We start from the raw sequence: 19,518 nt of genomic DNA on the forward strand, positions 1-19,518 counted from the left end.
GACTCATTGTCCTTTCCTTCACCTCTTAGGTTTGATAAAGTAATGTGATGTTCACGCTGCGTGTTTTTATTTTGAGAGAAGAAAAAGGTGAGAAAAAATGACTGGTACAGATTGGCTTTTATTATTCTAAGGACGGTTGTTTTTATCAGTGTTTTTATTTTGAGAAGAGTTGCTCTGCTAAAACTCAAGTTAATATAAATAGCTTTTCAATATTTATTATTTTTTATACTAGATTTGCATTGGTAATTAAATTGTGAAAATAATATCAATTTCTGATAAAATTTAGGGAGAATTACATTCAAGTCCCACATAAGAGAAATAATCACTATAAAGTCCCAAGTAACAACCTGAGCAGTATGAAATAACAAGTCCTACAGTGAGAATGACAACCTCTGGGACTTGGTTTTTTAATTACTTGGGACCTCACTGTAATTCTCCCTAAAATTTAAGTTATTGCGAATAATTTTTCAACACTTATTATTTTTCATTGTAGACTTGTTATTAGCAATTAAATTATAAAAATAATACCAATTTTTGATAAAACTTATGTGAATAACTTTTCAACACTTGTTATAAATATCAAAAATTGATATTTCACTCTAAAACAAGAGGATGGGGAAAGACAATCATTACCAAAGGGGAGCTCATACAGTGATGTCGATGGCAACATTTCTGTGTTTGCATAACAATTGTTCGACTCTCCTGTCCAATCTATCCATCATGCGGTGCCTTTTTGAAAACAGCCACAAAGGAAGCAGAAGTTTAGTGATGCGGGAGATTTTTCATAAGATGAAATATACTTGTATCCTGTGCTGACTTTTAACTCTATTTATCCTTTCTTGAAATGCAGTGCAACAGCCATGGTTACTGGCTCTGTTCTTAGTTTGATCATGGGAAAGTACATTGGATGTATCATAATTGCGTATGATTACATGTGTACTTTTTTCAATTTTAAGCTTATGCGGTTCCTTCCTTGCTACATTGCCATTGGTGAGGATAGAGCAAGACCATATTGTGAGGCTGTCATAGAAATGAATAAAAGTGGAGCCTCTTGTGAAGAGCAGAGCAATTAGTTTGCTTCTCTCCCTAGGGCTTTGTTAACTGAACAAGGGATGGAAACGGTTCCATTATTCGTAAATTTTAAAGGCATAAATTTCTGAACTATGATTGTGCAGGCAAGTTATTTGGACTGAACTCCATTACTTATCTAGCTTTAGGCTACGAGCAATGTTGAAATAGATACCTCTCCTTTTCTCATTCAAATCTTATTAGGTTGTGGGCAATTTGTTTCCCAGAATACCTTTCATTTCAGCTAAGGTTAGACTTCAATACAGTGGATTAAAAGCTTCACCTAGTTAGACCTGGTCAAGGAGGTGATGAGATCGGTGGTACTTTGAGTCCTTTGCCGAATGTTCTTTAAGAAAGGGAAATGCAGTCTTAAGAAAGTCAGTTACGAAGGACTCAGTTCAGAGAACAGTCATAGTTTCTCTTCTTTGTTTAATCTCTGTCTGTATGGACCATGCCGGGCTCTATGCTGTAAATGAATAGCATGGTACCCCATGAATGAGTTATTTGATGCTTCTGAAATGTACCATGGCTGTGATGTATTTAATCAGCAGTTTTGTGTTACTTGAAATGCTATTCTTCGCAATCTTTAATGCACTTTACATTCTAATCCAGGTGTTAAGAATGAGTGTAATTGTCCAGCAATTTTAGTCTTATATGCAGTTGTCTGAATCCAACTTCACTTTTTATTATTGGCTCTTTTCCATTGTATATGACATCCTCTCCTGATGCCTTTTTGTTGACCTTGCCAGAGTAATCATGTCAACCTTGTCAGCTGTGAAGTTTTCCCCAAATTGTGAGTTCCGATCATCTAATCCCATATTACTTAATCTAAGGTTAATTAAAATCTCGTTTGTTAAGAAAAATTTTAATTCTCAAATTCACAATTAATGATGGCCAGTCATCAATCAAATAAACAAATAAAAAAAACAAGTAACCAAACTTTAACATTAAGCATCCCCAATTCAGTGAAAACAAAGCTCAATCTACTAACAAGTTTATAGTTCCTCTATGCTATAAAGAAAATTAGCTACACATAAATATAATCAGTCTCAGCAACAATAATTCCAGATTCAAAATTCATAATAGAAATCAAAAGAAACAGGGGAAATAAACACTGGCAACCAATTGAAACCGAAGAACAAGTCAACAATGAATCTTCTCTGGCCTTTTGACTAGCAAAGAAGAACTCCAACTTGCAGATGCTCCTCTGGTTCTAACTCAAATCGCGTTCACCTCTGGTTCCAGTCACGAATCCTCGTCCCTCCTCTCATCAAGCCGTCGCCTGAACTCGTCCTCTCAAGGTTGTGGCTGTCGCCAATTTCCTGCTCAGAACTGGTCTCGGCGTCTATGATTCAAGGGAGGAAGATGATGAACAGTTCCCTTGTAAAAACCTCGTCCACATTCGGTGCTCATCAGTGCTCATCACTCAAAACAGAAACGTTTTGCGTGCTGGGCGGCCAATTTTTTTTTATTTTTTTTTCACTGCAACTTTTTTTTCCCATCTCACATGCAAGATGCAGCAATTTCCCATAATTTTTCAACCTGATTCTATTTATCTTTAGTTTTTTGCACTTTATCAGACATTATTAAAAGAGTACCCAAACTAAATAAAATGGTATTGATGTGTGAAAAAATTTAGAGTAAAATAGTACTACCTCCTGTCCTTAATATAAAACTTTGTTTAACTTTTATTTTGATTCTAAATATAAGATCTCAATCTACTTTGTCTCTCATACTTATGTATTTTTTTTCAAGATAGTTCTTCTAATAATAATAATTCTAACCAATACACTTAATTAGTAAGAATATTTTAGGAAAGACAACATATATTTATTACAAATAACTAACTTAACTTCTTTTTCTAATCTCCTCAAATTAGTCAACTAGCTCTTATAAATAGGACTAGAAATAATATTTAGTATCCTTATACTATTTTTCATTTGTATATACGGTATCCTAATGTTATATGTAATGTATCTAACACCCTAATCTTATTTATAATGTATTTAGCACCTTTAAATTATAAATAATATTGTGGTCTTGGATGTAACTGAAAAAATAATTTCAAAAGTACTGGATAAAAAAAATTAAATGTGCCATAAATAAGATTAAAATATTGGATACTATTTACAAATAATATCGGTGTTGGATGTTACTTTACCCAAAAATTTATAGATTTACAATCCGTTTATTAAGAAGAAGAGTTAAGAATAAAAATAAATACTATCCATGGTCTTTGATATAAGAACTAATTGATTAATTTGAGTAGATTAAGAAAATTAGTTAAGTTAGTTGTTTTTAATAAATATGTATTGTCTTTCTTAAATACCCTTATTAATCATGTGTATTAGCTAATTTGATGAAATATTTAAAATGTGCAACTATTATAAGAATTACTCTAAAAAAAAAGATAAATATAGAAAACAAAGAGGATTGAGGTTTTATATTTAGAATAAAAAAAAATATCAAATTAGCTCTTATATTAAAAATTGAAAATAATAATAGATAATCATATTCGTGATTAAATGATAAACTACTCATATGGTCCTATTTATTTAGAGAAAAAATTTTGATCTTATTTATAAGTTAAATCATTAAATTTTTTATATGAATATATAATTTTGTACTCTTCATTTATTATAGTTAGATCAATTATCATTGTGATGAAATATATATTAAACATAAATAAAATAAAAAGTAATTAAATTAAAGAGGATATCTTCCAGTAATGTTTGGGTGAAGCAAAAAATATGGATAAATACAAATACATTGGGAAATTTTGGAAGGCTGCATGTGCTTAAAAAAATGTTACATTGAAAAAAAAGAAAGAAAGAAAGAAAAACGTTGGGAAAAAAATTTGTTTATTGCCCAGCACTCAAAACGGGGACGTTTTAAGTGCTTAGCACTCGGTGCTCGTCGAGCTGATGAGCACCGAATGCGGGCGCACTAAAAAACCCGTTCGGCGCCTCCTCTCTCCAAGACGATGGGCCCGTTTGGGATCACGTTTGGGGGCCCAAACGTGCGTCCCAAACGGACTTGTGGGGTGGCTGATAATTTGGGGTGTTTGGATACCCGATTGCCCAATCTGACTTCTGTGGTTTAAATGGGCTTCTGAGAGAAGCTCATATTTTGAGCTTTTTTTTCGGACGTGCAGCTGGGGTGAGGAAACCGTTGGAGTGTGTTTAATTATTTTACCTAACTGACCCTCTCTGCATGTATTTTCTCTGACCTCACTCAGCTCAAAGACAAAAACGCACACACGCACTCAGCCACAACACACTCTGAAACTTAAAAAAAAATCCTCCCGACGTCTGCTGCCAACTCGCCGTGCGCCCGCCGTCTCCCGCCGTCTCCCGCCGTGCGTCCGCCGTCTCCCGCCGTCTCAACAGTTCGGGTTCAAGTGTGGTCGGTCGTTCAGTTCTTCCAGCGTCTCGTCAGTTATTTCCTCTGTTCGTTGAGTTGTTCCAGCGTCGCCGTCTCCCGCCGCGTCTCCGCCGTGTCCCGCCGTCTCGTCAGTTGCGGTTGTTGTGTGGGAGTGGCTGGACCTTGGTCGTTCGTTCAGATCCGTCAAATACCGTCGCCGTTGATCTTCTTCCCCTGTTCGGTTGCAAGCGTCGCCGTCCGTTTGAGGTGCCGCCGGATCGCATCTGCTCCAGATCCACACTGCTCAGAGTCTCCTTTGTACGCCTGGTAAGAGATACGCAATTTTGGTCCCAGATCTGGTTGTCTTCGATTGTTCTTGGCTCTTCGATTGTGATATGGCTGCCGGCGGATGCATGGCTGTTATAGGAGTGTTCTTGGCTCTTCGATTGTTATAGGAGTCCTTAATATGATATTGTTGCTATTAATCTGATGGTCTTTCGATCAGTGTGGCCTGTAGTAGGAAGAACTGACTTGAACGTATGGAATAATGTGGTTTTTTGGCTGTGTTTTATCTGTGTTTCCTGTTAATTATTTGTGACAATGTCAGACTCGTAGGCGCATTTTAGTTTGAAAATTGGAAGATCTGTGTTTCTATTTATTTGTAGTTCTATGTTTCTATTTTATGATTTGTGGTTCTGGCAAACTGACTACCCCTTTGCTGTTAATTATTTGCCACAAGCTCCGAAAAGTATACGTTTTTTAGTTCGAAAATCTGAAGCTCGGTGTTTGTAAAAAGTGGCGTATATATTCATCAATAATGGTTATTGTTGATAAGTATGTTTTACAAACCTAAATATATATGATTGTGATATTATAATTTATACATATTATATATATATTAGATATTTCCTGTCATATTTATTTACAAAATAAACATAATATTTCTGCATTGTTGGAAGAAAAGTGTTCTGGTTCACTGTAACTCCCTTTTGCATTCTTGATTGACATTTTTTAATAGAACTATGAACAAAGAAAAAAGTAAGGCAACATGGGATACAAGCACTACAGAGGTGTTACTTAAAGAATGCATGGAGCAAATCTACCGGAAAAATCGTCAAGGAACATCATTTTCAAAGACTGGGTGGAACAACATTCACTCTGCATTCAATGCAAAAACAGGAAAATCTTATGAGAAGAAGCAATTGAAAAATAGGCTCGATAGCTTGAGGAAGGATTGGAGGACATGGGTTGATTTAAACAAAGAGACTGGTGTAGGTTGGGACCCTGTAAACAATACAGTGGTGGCAACAAATGAGTGGTGGGAGAAGAAAAAACTGGTATATAATTGTTGATCTTGAGTTATAAACTGTGTTATTACTTGTTATAGGCTTTTTATTTTTGTTGATTGTATTCTTGCAGGAGAATCCCCAATATGAAAAGTTTAGGTACCAGGGGTTAAAGTTTGCTTATGAATTAAACACGATATTCAAGGGTGTGATAGCATCTGGAGAGGATATGTGGGCACCGTCTTTAACCCAACCTCAGACACAAGAGGATGATGAAGAGAATGTGTGTAGAGTTGATACAGATCTCCTTGAAGGATCGGGGGATAGCGAAGAAGATCTTGGAGGTGCTAGTGTAGGAGTTACGGATGAGATGGCAGGCGTAAACTTAACAGCAAATACTGGACCTAGTGGTTCAGGAAGCCATGGGAAGAGGAAGAGAGGTGAAGGGTCTAGCAGGCAAACAAAGCAAAAACTTCCGGCCTCAAGACAAATAGCGGATTCAGTTAGTGAAATAGCTACTGCATCTAAGGATAGAGCTGCAACTCTTAAGAAAATAAAAGAGGTATCAATTTCTGAGGTTACGGCTGAAGTGCTCTGCCTTGAGGAAATTACAAGTGACTCTGATTTCCGGAACCGGTGCTTAAGACTTCTGTTGCACAAGAGTGTTCGGGAAATGGTTGTTTCACTAAAAGGACAGCCGGAATACTTGGTTGCATGGCTACAGGATATGGCATACAATCCACCATCATGGCTGAAACCCCCGCCTGCTTGAACTATATTTTAGGACGCATGTTATGATTTTATTTTGTCTAACTCGGACCAGAGTTGTTATTATATGTTTTTAAGTTAATGTTTGTGGAACTATGAAATTATGTAACTTGTTAACTGACTATGAATGTTTTTAAGTTACATGTGTTATTTATAATGGTAATTGCAGCTTATGAATGTTTTTAGACTAATTTTTATGTCTTTGCATGTTTAACAGAAAGAAATATTTATTTGCACATACCTAAAAAATTTATTTGTCGTTTAAAAAAATTCTTACAGTTGAATTTAACCACACTCACAGGTGACATTATCTATGGCAAATTGGAACAATCAATTTACGTTTGAGTGGATGGAGGAAGATGAACAGTCTGAAGAGGAGTCGGAGGAAGATGAACAGTCTCAATTGATTTCCCTTCTAGATGAAGAGATAACACAATATGAAGAGGTAGCTGTATTGGTGAGTCAATATGTGATGCCTTATGTGTGCAAAGAGCCACGAAGAACTAGTCAGCAAACAGGTAATTTATGGGTGCAAGAAATTTTGCGAGATCATGAAATTCGGTGTTATGACATGTTTCGAATGGAAAAAGAAATGTTCATGCGATTATGTTCTAAACTGGTCGAACATGGTTTAAAAAATTCTAAGTATCTGGGAGTGGAAGAAATTGTTGGTATGTTTTTGAACACGGTAGGTCATGGACAATGTAATAGGATGATTCAAGAAAGGTTTCAACATTCAGGAGAAACTGTAAGCAGGCATTTTCATAGAGTATTACAGGCTTGCCTTAGTCTTTCCAGGGAATACATCAAACCACTCGATCCTACGTTTTCTGTAACTCACCCAAAAATAAAAAACGATAAACGATATTCGCCATATTTCAATGATGCAATTGGAGCAATTGATGGCACTCATGTACGATGTGTGGTGAGTCTTTCGAAGCAAGACAAATATATCGGGAGAAAGGGATATCCGACACAGAATGTCATGGCTGTATGTGATTGGGACATGTGCTTCACTTTTGTGTTAGCGGGATGGGAAGGTACTGCACATGATGCTCGTGTGTTTAACACTGCTGTCTCAACTCCAGCCTTGGATTTCCCTCATCCACCTCCAGGTATATTTTCAGTAGCTTCAGTTTTAATTATATCAAATTCATTTGATATTTTCATTAATTTCACAATGTCAACATAATTTCATGATTTATTAGGGAAGTATTATTTGGTCGATGCTGGCTATCCAACTCCACCAGGATATCTTGGTCCGTACAGATGTGAGCGCTATCACCTTCCAGACTTCAGGCGACAACCGGGATTTGAAAATTATAACGAAGTCTTCAATTACTACCATTCAAGTTTGAGGTGCACTATAGAAAGGACTTTCGGGGTGTGGAAGAATAAGTTTCGCATCTTAGAGAAGATGCCAAGTTACAAGTATAAAACTCAAGTCCAAGTAGTTTGTGCTACAATGGCTATACATAATTTCCTCCGAAGAAATTCTGAAACTGATAAAGATTTCATAGAAGCTCAATCTGAAGGTACAATTGACGAAGACAATCATGATGAAGCTGGTGAGACATCCTCTTCAAATTTACCTAGATCAAGACAAATGAATCATGTGCGTGACACAATCAGAGACCAAATTGTATTGAGCATGGCATCCAATTAGTTATTTGATGTATTTAGTTTAAAAATGCTACGTATGTATGACCTCTAATTTACATATTTATCCATTACATATATTTAATTAAGTTTTTTATTATTTTTCAATTTCCTTCTAGTAATAACTTAATTTTTTTTATTTTTAATAAAAATTTTTTCAATACTTCTTTTAAAATAGTCACATTATATATATAATTTCTTTATAACAATAAATTAAATTTCCTTATTTTTAATAATTTTATTTTCATTACTTTATTTATGACAAATAGTCACATTTAAGAATTCATGTCCTTTTAAGTCATTTTACATTCAAACTTACTTTTACATTTATCATCCAAACAACTTTCAGCTTCTCAAACTGACTTTTTTCTAAAACTCAATCCAAACATAAATCACATTACCCAATCTGACTTTTACTCAATCTGACTTTTGGAAAAGTCAGATTGAAAAAAAAGTTACTTCTCCACCGCCAATCCAAACACACCCGATAATGAACAGCGATCTCCAGGTCTCCCCCCCAAAGTGGTCTCTCCCTAAACGCGGCCGTCTTGATCTGTGGAATTCCCAAAACTTCATCCTCCAAACAGTGTGTTGACCTCTGCCCCCCATGCTCCTCTCGTGCAGCACGTGTAAGCTGATGGAAGGGAGAAAAATAAAATAAAACAAATAAAAAGGAAAAGCTGAAAAATAAAATAAAAGGAAAGGAAATAAACTATAGGAAATTAAAATAAGATAAGATAAAATCAACTAAATCTTAAACCTAATATTAATTATTTTTATTTATATCAAACTAAGATATTTATAATAAATCCCCCAAATAATGCTCACAACGAATTTTTGTTTTTCAAATCCCTTTTAAATCATCCAAAATTCTATTGATAACTCTCCAAAAATCACTCAAAATATTCAAAATAATGAGTTATCAAATGTTGAGGATAATATTAAGTTTTTAAGACAGAAAAGGATGGTATAGAAGGTGCTAAATGATTGATACAAGACATGGAAGATAAAAAAGAGTCGTTAAGTGGGAGGAGAAGAAACTAAGAATTTGTAAGTGCAACGAAAATGCATGTGAATTGCCATGTGAAGGCATTAATTTCTTACACATGCACATATCCTTCAACATATTTCCAAACAAGACCCATGTGAGAATTCATCAATCACCGAAATCAAGAGTAATATACGAAGAATTAGGTTCACATTCACATCATGACAGTACTACGCCCACAAGCTCGCAACACAGGAAACAGCCCTTATCAAATCAATAAACCAGTTAAGAGCAAGAATAATAAAGCTAGCAGGATAAGGAATTTATGATTGAGAAATAGACAATTTCCAAACAACAATTAAGATAAGGCATAGCATATCAAACTAGGATGTCAAGAATCATATCTACAAAAACATACTAGAGATTAGCGAGGGATGGGAAATGGATAGTAAATAAAAATGGATTCTTTGATTTTAGAGAGAAGGAAGGTATAAAAAATATATCCAATATATATATATATATCTAGCATTTCATTGTTTTGCCATGTGAAGTGTTATTTTGCATTATAACAGTTTTTTTTTAACATTGGTTAGCCTTTTATTAGGAAAAGTAATATTAATGCTTGAATATTTACTCTATTAGTGATTGTATTAGATAGATAAATAGTTTTTTGGTGTACTTTTTATTGATGTCGTTGATGATTTATTTTTAAAATTCTGTGCTATTTTTAAAATATAAAATTAACTATTTTCTACTCTCATATTTTTCCACGGGAATATGACTTTTTAAATAAAAGTCATATGAATTTTTGAGCAAATCAAATTGATAGTGATAAGTAAAAATAAAATAATAATAAGACTATGATTTAAAAGGCATAAGGTCAGAGACTCAAGTTGAGGGAGGGCGGCTCTGACGTTGAAGCTTTAAAACAGGGAAGTCAATGAACGATACAAGGGAGAACCATAGATATGATACTATCTCCGGTCCTAATTATAAGAGTTAGTTGATTAATTTGAAGAGATTAAAAAAAAATTAAGTTAGTTATTTGTCATAAATAGATGTTGTCTTTTATAAAATATCATTACTAATCAAGTGTATTGGTTAGAATTACCATTGTGACCTGTGAGAATGACTATCTTGGGAAAAAAAAACATAAATATTAGAGATAAAGTAGATTGAGATTTTATATTTAAAATTAAAATAAAAAATAAACAAGGTCTTATATTAAAGACCAGAGGTAGTATTAATTAGCATCGTCAAATCTAAAGCAATGGCTTAATTGGAATCATAAATGGAGAGTACGCATTGACTATTGATGAGGGCTGGAAAAACATGGGCAAGTTGGATATTTGAATAAGAACCAACAAGAATAAGAATCAATAATAATGAAAATACCTGCCCCACCTTCTTTTAAGTTTTTAAGCGAAAGATATTATTTTATTTTATTTTTTAATTTTTAATGATCTCCTGCCTGCAATTTCTACTCATATAAAAATTATGTATTTTCTATGGTTGAATGGAAGACTTTGACAACATATGCGTGTGGGCGGGTGGGTGAATTTAAATTTATTATTTACAATGATAAGCCATTGACTCAAAGTGGTTACTGAATGCAAAAAATTGTAAATAGAAGCTAGACCTAATCTTTTTTCTATTTATACAGTATTGCTTTCCTTTTTATTTTAAATGATTTTCAATGACCATATTTCCCTTACTTTATATAAAATTTTAGACAAAGTGAGCAGTTCATATTATGAATAATACTTCCTCCGGTCCTTAATATAAGATCTTGTTTGACTTTTATTTTGGTCCTAAATATAAAACCTCAATCCATTTTGTCTTTTATATTTATATATTTTTTTCCAATGTAATCCTTCTAATAATTATAATTCTAACTAACACACTTAATTAGCAAGGATATTTTAGGAAAAACAACACATATTTATTACAAATAACTAACTTAATTTCTTTCCTTAATTTTCTCAAATTAGTTATCTAACTCTTATAATTAGGATCGGAAGTAGTATGATTCTATATATACCCTGTAATATTTCATAGTCGTGATTCCTACTCTATATAAAATTAAAATCTAAGATGAGGTGAAACGATTTAAGATAAGTATACAGTTTTAAGTGCTAAAATAATATGCTTTTACATATTTTATAGTCTGGGTTTTTTTTTGTCAATAGTCTGGGTTAATATAAATTATGATAAAAAAATCTCTTAATTATACGGCACATCACACCTCTTCTTAAGAAGAGGTCATGGGTTCCACAACTAGAATTAGAGTGGGTGCATGCGTGAGGTGTGGGTATGTAGCGGACTTGAAGTGAAGGAAAAAAAAAATATTAAAATTAGTAATTTTATCTTTTACGAAACAGAATTTTTTTTTTGGGGGGTCAAGTTGTACCCTCAAATATTTTCTCAAACACATGTAACATTTTAAAATATTTTTTTAGGTGTGTTCATGTGAAATATTTTTTAGTACATTCATTACCTCAAAGTATTTTTTTAATGAGTCAAACATCTAAAAATATTTTTTTGTACATCTAACACCCAGACAAAAAAAATACTTCAGGGTGTTGAATGTATTTAAAAAATATCTCAGGATGTTAGATATATCGCAAAATATTCTAGAGTACTAGATGTACTGAGAAAATAATTCGAAGTGTTAGATGTACCTTAACTCTTTTTTTTCATATATTGCAAAATTATTTCTTTATAATATAATGAGTGTTTAGATAAAAATTATATCATAATTTTAAAATAATTTTATGATATACTACCTCCTATCTTTAATATAAGATCTTGTTTGACTTTTATTTTGATCCTAAATATAAGACCCCAATCCATTTTGTCTCTCATATTTATACATTTTTTTTTCAAAGTAGCCCTTCTGACAATGATAGTTCTAGTCAATACACTTGATTAGTAAGGATATTTTAGGAAAGACAACACTTATTTATGACAAATAACTAACTCAACTTACTTTCTTAATTTTTCTAAATTAGTCAACTGACTCTTATAATTAGAAGCAGAGATAGCATGAAACAAGCGGGTAAAAAAAGGTTTTATACTACCTCCGGTCCTAATTATAAGACCCAGTTGATTTATTTGAGAAGATTAAGGAAGTAAGTTAAGTTAGTTATTTGTAATAAATAAGTGTTGTCATTCCTAAAATATCCTTGCTAATTAAGTATATTGGCTAGAACTATTATTATTAGAAGGATTATTTTAGAAAAAAATGCATAAATATGAGAGACAAAATGGATTGAGGTCTTATAATTAGAATCAAACAAAAAATCAAATGGAGTCTTATAATAAGGACCGGAAGTAGTATTAATTTGCATGATAAGGCTTTTGCCTTCTAAAGCAACCAGGCATTAGTTCCTTAAAAAAACGAAAAGAAAAAGAAAAGAAAGACAGGTAAAGAAGAGAAATTATGGCCGGGAGATGAATGAGTGAGAGGGACAAAAGGGGAGAGAAGAAAACGATGGGCGATTTGGTGGATCTTGCGTTGGATGAAAATGGATCCTCATTCGGATCCTTTTCGATGTTTGACTACGTCTACCAACCCAACCCTCTCTCTATCGATAAATAAACAAGGGTTCCTCGCTTCATACACTGTACTCTTGTCGTGATTCCTCATCGTTCTCTCCGCTCTTGCCTCCACTCCTGCGTCACCAACACTTTCTCTGTAAGCCTTTTCATTCTCTGTCCTTCTCTGCCATTATCATGGAATTTTATATATTTCTCTAGTTGCTTGTATTCTTGCTTTTTACCTGGCTTAGGTCCGGTGTGCGCCGTTTGCTTTTATCACCACCTAGAACTCCTAGATCCTGTTTTCGGCTCTAGATTTCCTCTTCCCTCCTCCTTTTTTCTTCTTTCCCGATGCTTTATTTTCATGCAGTGAAGATTGCTCCCTGTCTATAAATTATGATTATGATTATGATTTTAATCTCTGGATTTCTAAAGTTTGCTGCATGTTCTCGATATTTATGTGTGCTGAGTGATTTGTTTAGCGTGGTTGGAACTTTATTGCTTGGTGGTTGTTTTGTTTATTGATCAGTTTCATTTGTCCGACAAATTAAGTCCTTTCTAATGGTTCCCCCCTTACGCTCCGAAAATAATGTTATAGCTTAGTTGTAAGTAGTAATGCGCATCTAATCAAAAATTATTCCCCAGAGTCATTTATGTGATGGCTACTAACGAGTAGTAAGACGGCGGAGCTGGTGTTCGTGTCTGTCTTTTTTTTTTTTTGGGTTGGGGGGTGGGAAATCAGGGGAAGTGTTAAAAAGTTTTTCTATTGGAGTCATCTGAGTCCTTTTTGAGCTTTGTTCAGCCATGCTCACCGAGTTCGATAGTTATATGATATACATCCTCCATAACATGTCAGCGTGGTGTGGATAAGTAACAGAGTTACTGAAGATTTTTCTCCTTATGATGACCAAATCACTGTTTCTTACTCATTTATAACCAACTCCACGGTGCTTTTAAGTTATTTTTGTCATAAATATTAGTTATTTCTGATATTTCACTCTAAAACAAGAGGATGGGGAAAGACAATCATTACCAAATGGGAGCTCATACAGTGATGTCGATGGCAATGTTTCTATGTTTGAGTCTCTTGTCCAATCTATCCATCATGCGGTGCCTTTTGAAAACTGCCACAAAGGAAGGAGAAGTTTAGTGATGTGGGAGATTTTTCATAAAATGAAAGATACTTGTATTCTGTGCTGACTTTAACTCTATTTATTCTTTCTTGAAATGCAGTGCAACAGCCATAGTTACTGGCTCTGTTCTTAATTTGATCATGGGAAAGTACATTGGATGTATTATAATTGCATATGCTTACATGTTTACTTTTTTCAATTTTAAGCTTATGCGGTTCCTTCCTTGCTTCATAGTCATTTGTGAGGATAGAGCAAGACCATATTGCGAGGATGTTATAGAAATGAATAAAAGTGGAGCCTCTTGTGAAGAGCAGAGCTATTAGTTTGCTTCTCTCCATAGTGCTTGATAAACCAACGTTCTTAACCGAACAAGGAATGGAAACAGTTCCATTATTTGCAAATTTTAAAGGCATATATTTCTGAACTATGATTGTGCAGGCAAGTTGTTTGGACTGAACTCCATTACTTATCTAGCTTTAGGCTACGAGCAATGTTGAAATGGATACCTCTCCTTTTCTCATTCAAATCTTATTAGGTTGTGGGCAATTTGTTTCCCAGAATACCTTTCATTCGGCCAAGATTTGACTTCAATACAGTGGATTAGAGTTTCACCTAGTTAGACCTGGTCAAGGAGGTGATGAGATCGGTGGTAGCTTGAGTCCTTTGCTGAATGTTCTGTAAGAAAGGGAAATGCAGTCTTAAGGAATTCAGTTACGAAGGACTCAGTTCAGAGAACAGTAATAGTTTCTCTTGTTTGTTTAATCTTTGTCTGTATGGACCGTGCCGGGCTCTATGGTGTAAATGAATAGCACGGTATCCCATGAATGAGTTGTTTGATGTTTCTGAAATGTGCCATGGCTTGTGATGTATTAAATCAGCAGTTTTGTGTTACTTGAAATGTTATTCTTCGCAATCTTTAACATACTTTACATTCTAATCAAGGTGTTAAGAATGAGGGTATTTGTCCAGCAATTTTAGTCTTATATGCAGTTGTCTGAATCCAACTCTCACTTTTTATTATTGGCTCTTTTCCATTGTATATGACATCCTCTCTTGATGCCTTTTTGTTGACCTTGTCAGAGTAATCATGTCAACCTTGTCAAGTGTGAAGTTTTCCCCAAATTGTGAGTTCCGAGTTTCATGCCAAAACCAACTCACCAGTGCCGTAGTTAAGTGCCCATCCTCAGTTGAATTTGTGAGGTGTGTTCCCAAAACACTTGGCTTGAAGTCATCACTCTCGTTTAGGACAACTACCATGGCTGCCTACAAGATTAAGTTGATTGGTCCTGAAGGACAAGAGAATGAGTTTGAGGCCCCTGATGATTCCTACATCCTAGATGCTGCAGAAAATGCTGGAATTGAGCTCCCTTATTCATGCCGAGCTGGAGCATGCTCTACCTGTGCTGGGAAGATAGTATCTGGTTCTGTGGATCAGTCGGATGGCTCATTCCTTGATGACAATCAAATGAAGGATGGGTATGTTCTAACCTGTGTCTCCTACCCAACTTCAGATTGTGTAATTCACACTCACAAGGAAACTGATCTCTACTGAGACCAGTAAAATGGAGCTGTCAGGAGTAAAGTCAGGATTTTAAGGAGACCTTGAGGCCAACTGAACTTGTTCTTTCCTATTTTCCTGTCGTTGTTTTGTTCCGTGCACAGTCAATGGTTGTTATCAAGTTGTTTAAAATGAACGTTATGGGGTTGCCAGTAATTTAGGATTTGATGGATTATGCCTCTGTTGGTGCTAGGAACCATTGTGATTTTAATATGGTAAGCTTTTTCGCTAGGCATTATTTCATTGAGATGGTGTTGCTTTCTGAATGACCGATATTGAACGAATGTCACTTTTAGTTTTAGATGTTAGAAAATTTCGAACAAGCCTGACCCAGTTTGAGCTAGTATCGCGTCCCAATAAATGGCTTTCGAAATCTGTTCATCGGGAGTCGTTATTGATACGGTATTGTTCAGCCGGAAAACAGAAACGTGAAGTCGAAATATGCTCTTGTAAATTAGGTGCTGATAGAAATTACCTTCCTTGGGAATATAGAAAAGCTAGACCGCGGTCAAATTGGTATATGAGCCAATGTTGATATTTTACTCTCAATGTTATATTGAGAATGTTGTTGGCATTGATTGGGCCTGAATACGGAGAATAGGCAGGGTTTCTAATCAGAAGGCATGCCAGGAAATAGAGATTGATTGTGCGATCTCAAATGAGAAGAAAACATACTCTTTCTTTTAAAACCTAATTGTTAAATTGATTTTAGTTTTAAATGTAAAATCTATTTCTCATATTTATTATTATTTTTTAAATTACTTATATTTGTAATGCGTCAACCATAATCAGGTAGAAAAAAAAGAAAGGATATTAAGGAAAATGATTATGATGTTGTAGGAAAAATATATAACATTTTTTATAATTAACTAATTTATCTAACTTTATCAATATAATTAAATTAGATGAGTTTTACGTTAAAAACATTGCGTTTACAAAAGTACAAATGACAATGCTACATTCTCCAAAATGGATCCCACATAAAGATTCAAAGCGCATCAAGACATTTGTACAATCAATAGACCAATTTTACTGTATGTTTAGCACTATAAATTTCTATAATTAACAGAAACATGATGAAAAGAGGAGTATAACAATGTGTTAGGGTCAACTCGGTTTTGGGATAATGTTTGGTGAGGTAGGTAACAACAAAGGTTGGTGGGAGCTAACCAAGGTGTAATTAAATTAATAATTAGTGATAAAGCATGGCGGCAAGGAATGGAGGAAGGCCTCACATCATGCAGTACAATAGAGACACCAGCCCTCCCCAATAACGCTCCGACCAAACACCGCCTAAGGATTTTTGCACAGCGTGGGCGCGGATCTATCTTTTCATCCATGATTACTACGTGCCAAATCAAAAGGTGGATTTTGAGAGAAATGATGCGTCTTTGTTTGTGAAGCGCACACGCTTCCGGTGGACGGTGCAACCATACAAATTTGGTCCCTCCCTTTCTTTTGGTTCCTAAGCAATATCCACTTTTTCCCGTTTCCTCTCTCCCCTTTGGACATTTGTGTATAAGCCCCACTCACTATAAATCCAAAAGTTTTAGAAAACCCTACACACCAATACATTCATGTGCCCATTAGCTTGGCCCTCATACAAAAGATTTCCTCTTTTCACAATGGGTTTATTAAGATTAACTAACATCACTTTTAATCCTCCTCCGGTTTTAAATACAAAAAAAGTCTTATACTCCTTCTGTTCTTAATATAGAACCTAATTGTTGAGTTGGTTTTAGTCCTAAATATAAGACCTATTTCTCATATTTATCAATTTTCTCTAAATTACCCCTATAGATACTCTCTCAACGATAATCAAGTAGAAGAGGAAGATGAGGTATTAAGAAAGATGATTATGGTATTTTAAAAAGAAACGTGTCACATTTCTTATAATTAACTAACTTACCTAACTTCCTTAATCTAATCAAATTAGTTAAATGGGTCTTATATTAAGGACTGGAGGAGTATTTAAGATCGGAGGAATATTATATATCAACGTTACAAGCCAGCCAATTCAAATGTTCATTTAGTGATCATAGCATTGGTCGTGGATCAAATATTGAAAATATTTCGCCTATAAGGAGCCCATTGGATGTAGTTGAAACGTGACGGCTCCGGTGTTGCCATGGGGTCAAATGAAATGAGATTAATAATAATTTTATTGCTTTTGAATTCCAGGTATTGGAATCAAATTCTATCTTCAGCCTTACACGACTCGCCTAATTTGAACACAGGTTGCATTTTCTCCTTACGTGACAATTCCAAACTCTGACTTCTTTTGTATTGAGAAAAATATATTCGTGAAATATTTTTATTTAGTTTCCCAAGCCATCTCTATGTGCTTGTGTTAAAGTGTTTAAAAGGAATCAAATTATTGACCTTATTACCTCTAAATTAACTTTCTCTTATGTGTTTTACGACCACTTTTTGTTATTATGTGTATCTATCTGGTTTGATGTTGACGCTCTTAACTGCAGAGGGATTGCTTGAACCTAACGCCTGAGTCAATCGATATGGTCATTATGATATAATCACTATTATAATCAAAAGGAATTAGAATTATAACTGTTGATCATATTGATTTGCTGTCTTCTTTTCCAAAAAAAGAATAAAATAAAAAAGTTGGATTCCCACTTGTGGATTACGAATGATGCTTGAACGGCTCATCAATTTCTCATGTTATTAATTGAATTAAATTCGGAATATGAAGAAGGCGATGTTTTTGTGTGAAAATCAATTTTTTTAATATTAAATAAAAAAGTGTGGTCCTAAATATATTATTGTTAATGATTGTTTTCAGTAAAATGTGGCAATAAAACGTTATTATTAAACTAAAAGAATGAGATAATGGTTTACATTATCATATTGTGGGTCAGTATCATATAGTATTATCACCTGTGATTCACGGACAGAATACATGAGAGAGAGAACTCGCACGTTAATTATAATTTTATTTTATTTCATGTTGTTTAATTATTATTTGCGTCAAATGGATTGATACATAAATTAAATGCTAGAATTGGTCAGAAAATGTAGAATCACGCCATATGAGATAAAATGAGAGGAGCACGCTCCCAAAAATAAATAGATACCAGAGATAATATTGATAAATAGGGATTGTGAGATCATAACATATAGCTGTATTAAAAAAAAAAAAAAGCGGGCCCTTTTTTGAAATAAATAATAAAAATAATAAGAGGAGATATTAATGGGCAGGTCGTGTGGCTGCTTTGCTTACATTCCTTTTCTTATTATTAATACCGCTTTCTTTCTTTTTTTTTCTTTTGTTAATTCTCTCTTATTATATATTTGATCACGATCCAATCATTTGTGATTACCTAAATATTAAAAATTTAGCCTTTTTATAGGGATTTTCCCAAACTAATTATTTTCACAAAAACAAATCTCTTTTTCAGGCTTTTTGTAGGATCGCGGCAGCTCGCTGTCTCCAAGGCTTCGAATTATTTTTTTTTTTTAAAAAAAAATTATGCATACTTTTTCAGGCAAAATGTTTTAAAGAATTTTTTTTTAAAAAAATCCTAATAACAACATCTAAAAAGTAAATGATAATATATTTTTGTATTGATTTTTGATTTGAAATTTTGAAATTTTGGAGCTATGTTTTTAAAGATTTTTCCTATTTATTTTCACAAAAATTGTGCCGCCTTCTTTTTTAATGTTCACAAAGCCCATATAAATATAAATAAAATCATGCTAATTACTAACTAATAATACTAATAAAATTTTATTTTAATTTTAAGAAATAAATATTTTTCATCTAAGTATAAATTTAAATAATGATATCTCGAAGTCTAAATTATTTGCTTTGTTTTCTTTAATAAGCATTTTTTATTGTTTATGCCCTAAATTAAAAAAAGATAAATTGCATTTACTTCTTAAATTTTCCCAATTGGTAGAGGTAGACAGTTTTGGATTCAAAAATATCAAAGAGGCGTGTCAACAAAAACTTAAAATTTAGACAGTTTTGGATTCAAAAATATCAAAGAGGCGTGTCAACAAAAAATTAAAATTTGTCCACAATTATTACACATTAAAAATAATATATATATTTCTGAAGATTACAATTGATTACACATTAAAAATTTTGACGCGTTCACATTTTATTTATTAGTATTTGTTATTCTTAGCACG

The 19,518-nt window shown here is 33.7% G+C and overlaps 3 protein-coding genes across 4 annotated transcripts; all 3 read left to right on the forward strand.

The window, feature by feature from the left end:
* Window positions 1-5,255: 5,255 nt before the first annotated feature.
* On the forward strand, window positions 5,256-6,489 carry LOC114762831 (L10-interacting MYB domain-containing protein-like). Its single transcript, XM_028952424.1, has 2 exons — window positions 5,256-5,768; window positions 5,851-6,489. Exons 1-2 carry the CDS (start codon window positions 5,454-5,456, stop codon window positions 6,487-6,489), a joined length of 954 nt encoding a protein of 317 aa, XP_028808257.1. The 5' UTR covers window positions 5,256-5,453.
* Window positions 6,490-6,798: 309 nt separating this feature from the next.
* Window positions 6,799-8,151, forward strand: LOC114762832 (uncharacterized). Its single transcript, XM_028952425.1, has 2 exons — window positions 6,799-7,600; window positions 7,694-8,151. Exons 1-2 carry the CDS (start codon window positions 6,799-6,801, stop codon window positions 8,149-8,151), a joined length of 1,260 nt encoding a protein of 419 aa, XP_028808258.1.
* Window positions 8,152-12,664: 4,513 nt separating this feature from the next.
* LOC114762824 (ferredoxin, root R-B2) lies at window positions 12,665-15,647 on the forward strand. Of its 2 annotated transcripts, none has more exons than XM_028952417.1 (2): window positions 12,665-12,829; window positions 14,886-15,647. In XM_028952417.1, exon 2 carries the CDS (start codon window positions 14,893-14,895, stop codon window positions 15,355-15,357), a length of 465 nt encoding a protein of 154 aa, XP_028808250.1. In that variant the 5' UTR covers window positions 12,665-12,829; window positions 14,886-14,892; the 3' UTR covers window positions 15,358-15,647. The 2 variants fall into 2 exon arrangements, with proteins under 2 accessions (XP_028808250.1, XP_028808251.1); XM_028952418.1 differs by lacking the exon at window positions 12,665-12,829 and adding an exon at window positions 14,116-14,243.
* Window positions 15,648-19,518: the final 3,871 nt, after the last annotated feature.

The sequence above is a fragment of the Neltuma alba genome, unplaced genomic scaffold (assembly GCF_004799145.2).
Source record: "Neltuma alba isolate B1F8T4 unplaced genomic scaffold, ASM479914v2 tig00011243_pilon, whole genome shotgun sequence".
In the NCBI taxonomy this organism is placed as follows: Eukaryota; Viridiplantae; Streptophyta; class Magnoliopsida; order Fabales; family Fabaceae; genus Neltuma; species Neltuma alba.

What these genes read in the sequence shown, in the direction of transcription:
- LOC114762831 (XM_028952424.1), top strand. Translation starts at nt 5,454, where the DNA reads ATGAACAAAGAAAAAAGTAAGGCAACATGGGATACAAGCACTACAGAG. An exon ending in GGTGGGAGAAGAAAAAACTG is followed by an intron (nt 5,769 to 5,850) that starts GTATATAATTGT and finishes GTATTCTTGCAG; the next exon opens with GAGAATCCCCAATATGAAAA.
- LOC114762832 (XM_028952425.1), top strand. Translation starts at nt 6,799, where the DNA reads ATGGCAAATTGGAACAATCAATTTACGTTTGAGTGGATGGAGGAAGAT. An exon ending in TTTCCCTCATCCACCTCCAG is followed by an intron (nt 7,601 to 7,693) that starts GTATATTTTCAG and finishes ATGATTTATTAG; the next exon opens with GGAAGTATTATTTGGTCGAT.
- LOC114762824 (XM_028952417.1), top strand. Translation starts at nt 14,893, where the DNA reads ATGTCAACCTTGTCAAGTGTGAAGTTTTCCCCAAATTGTGAGTTCCGA.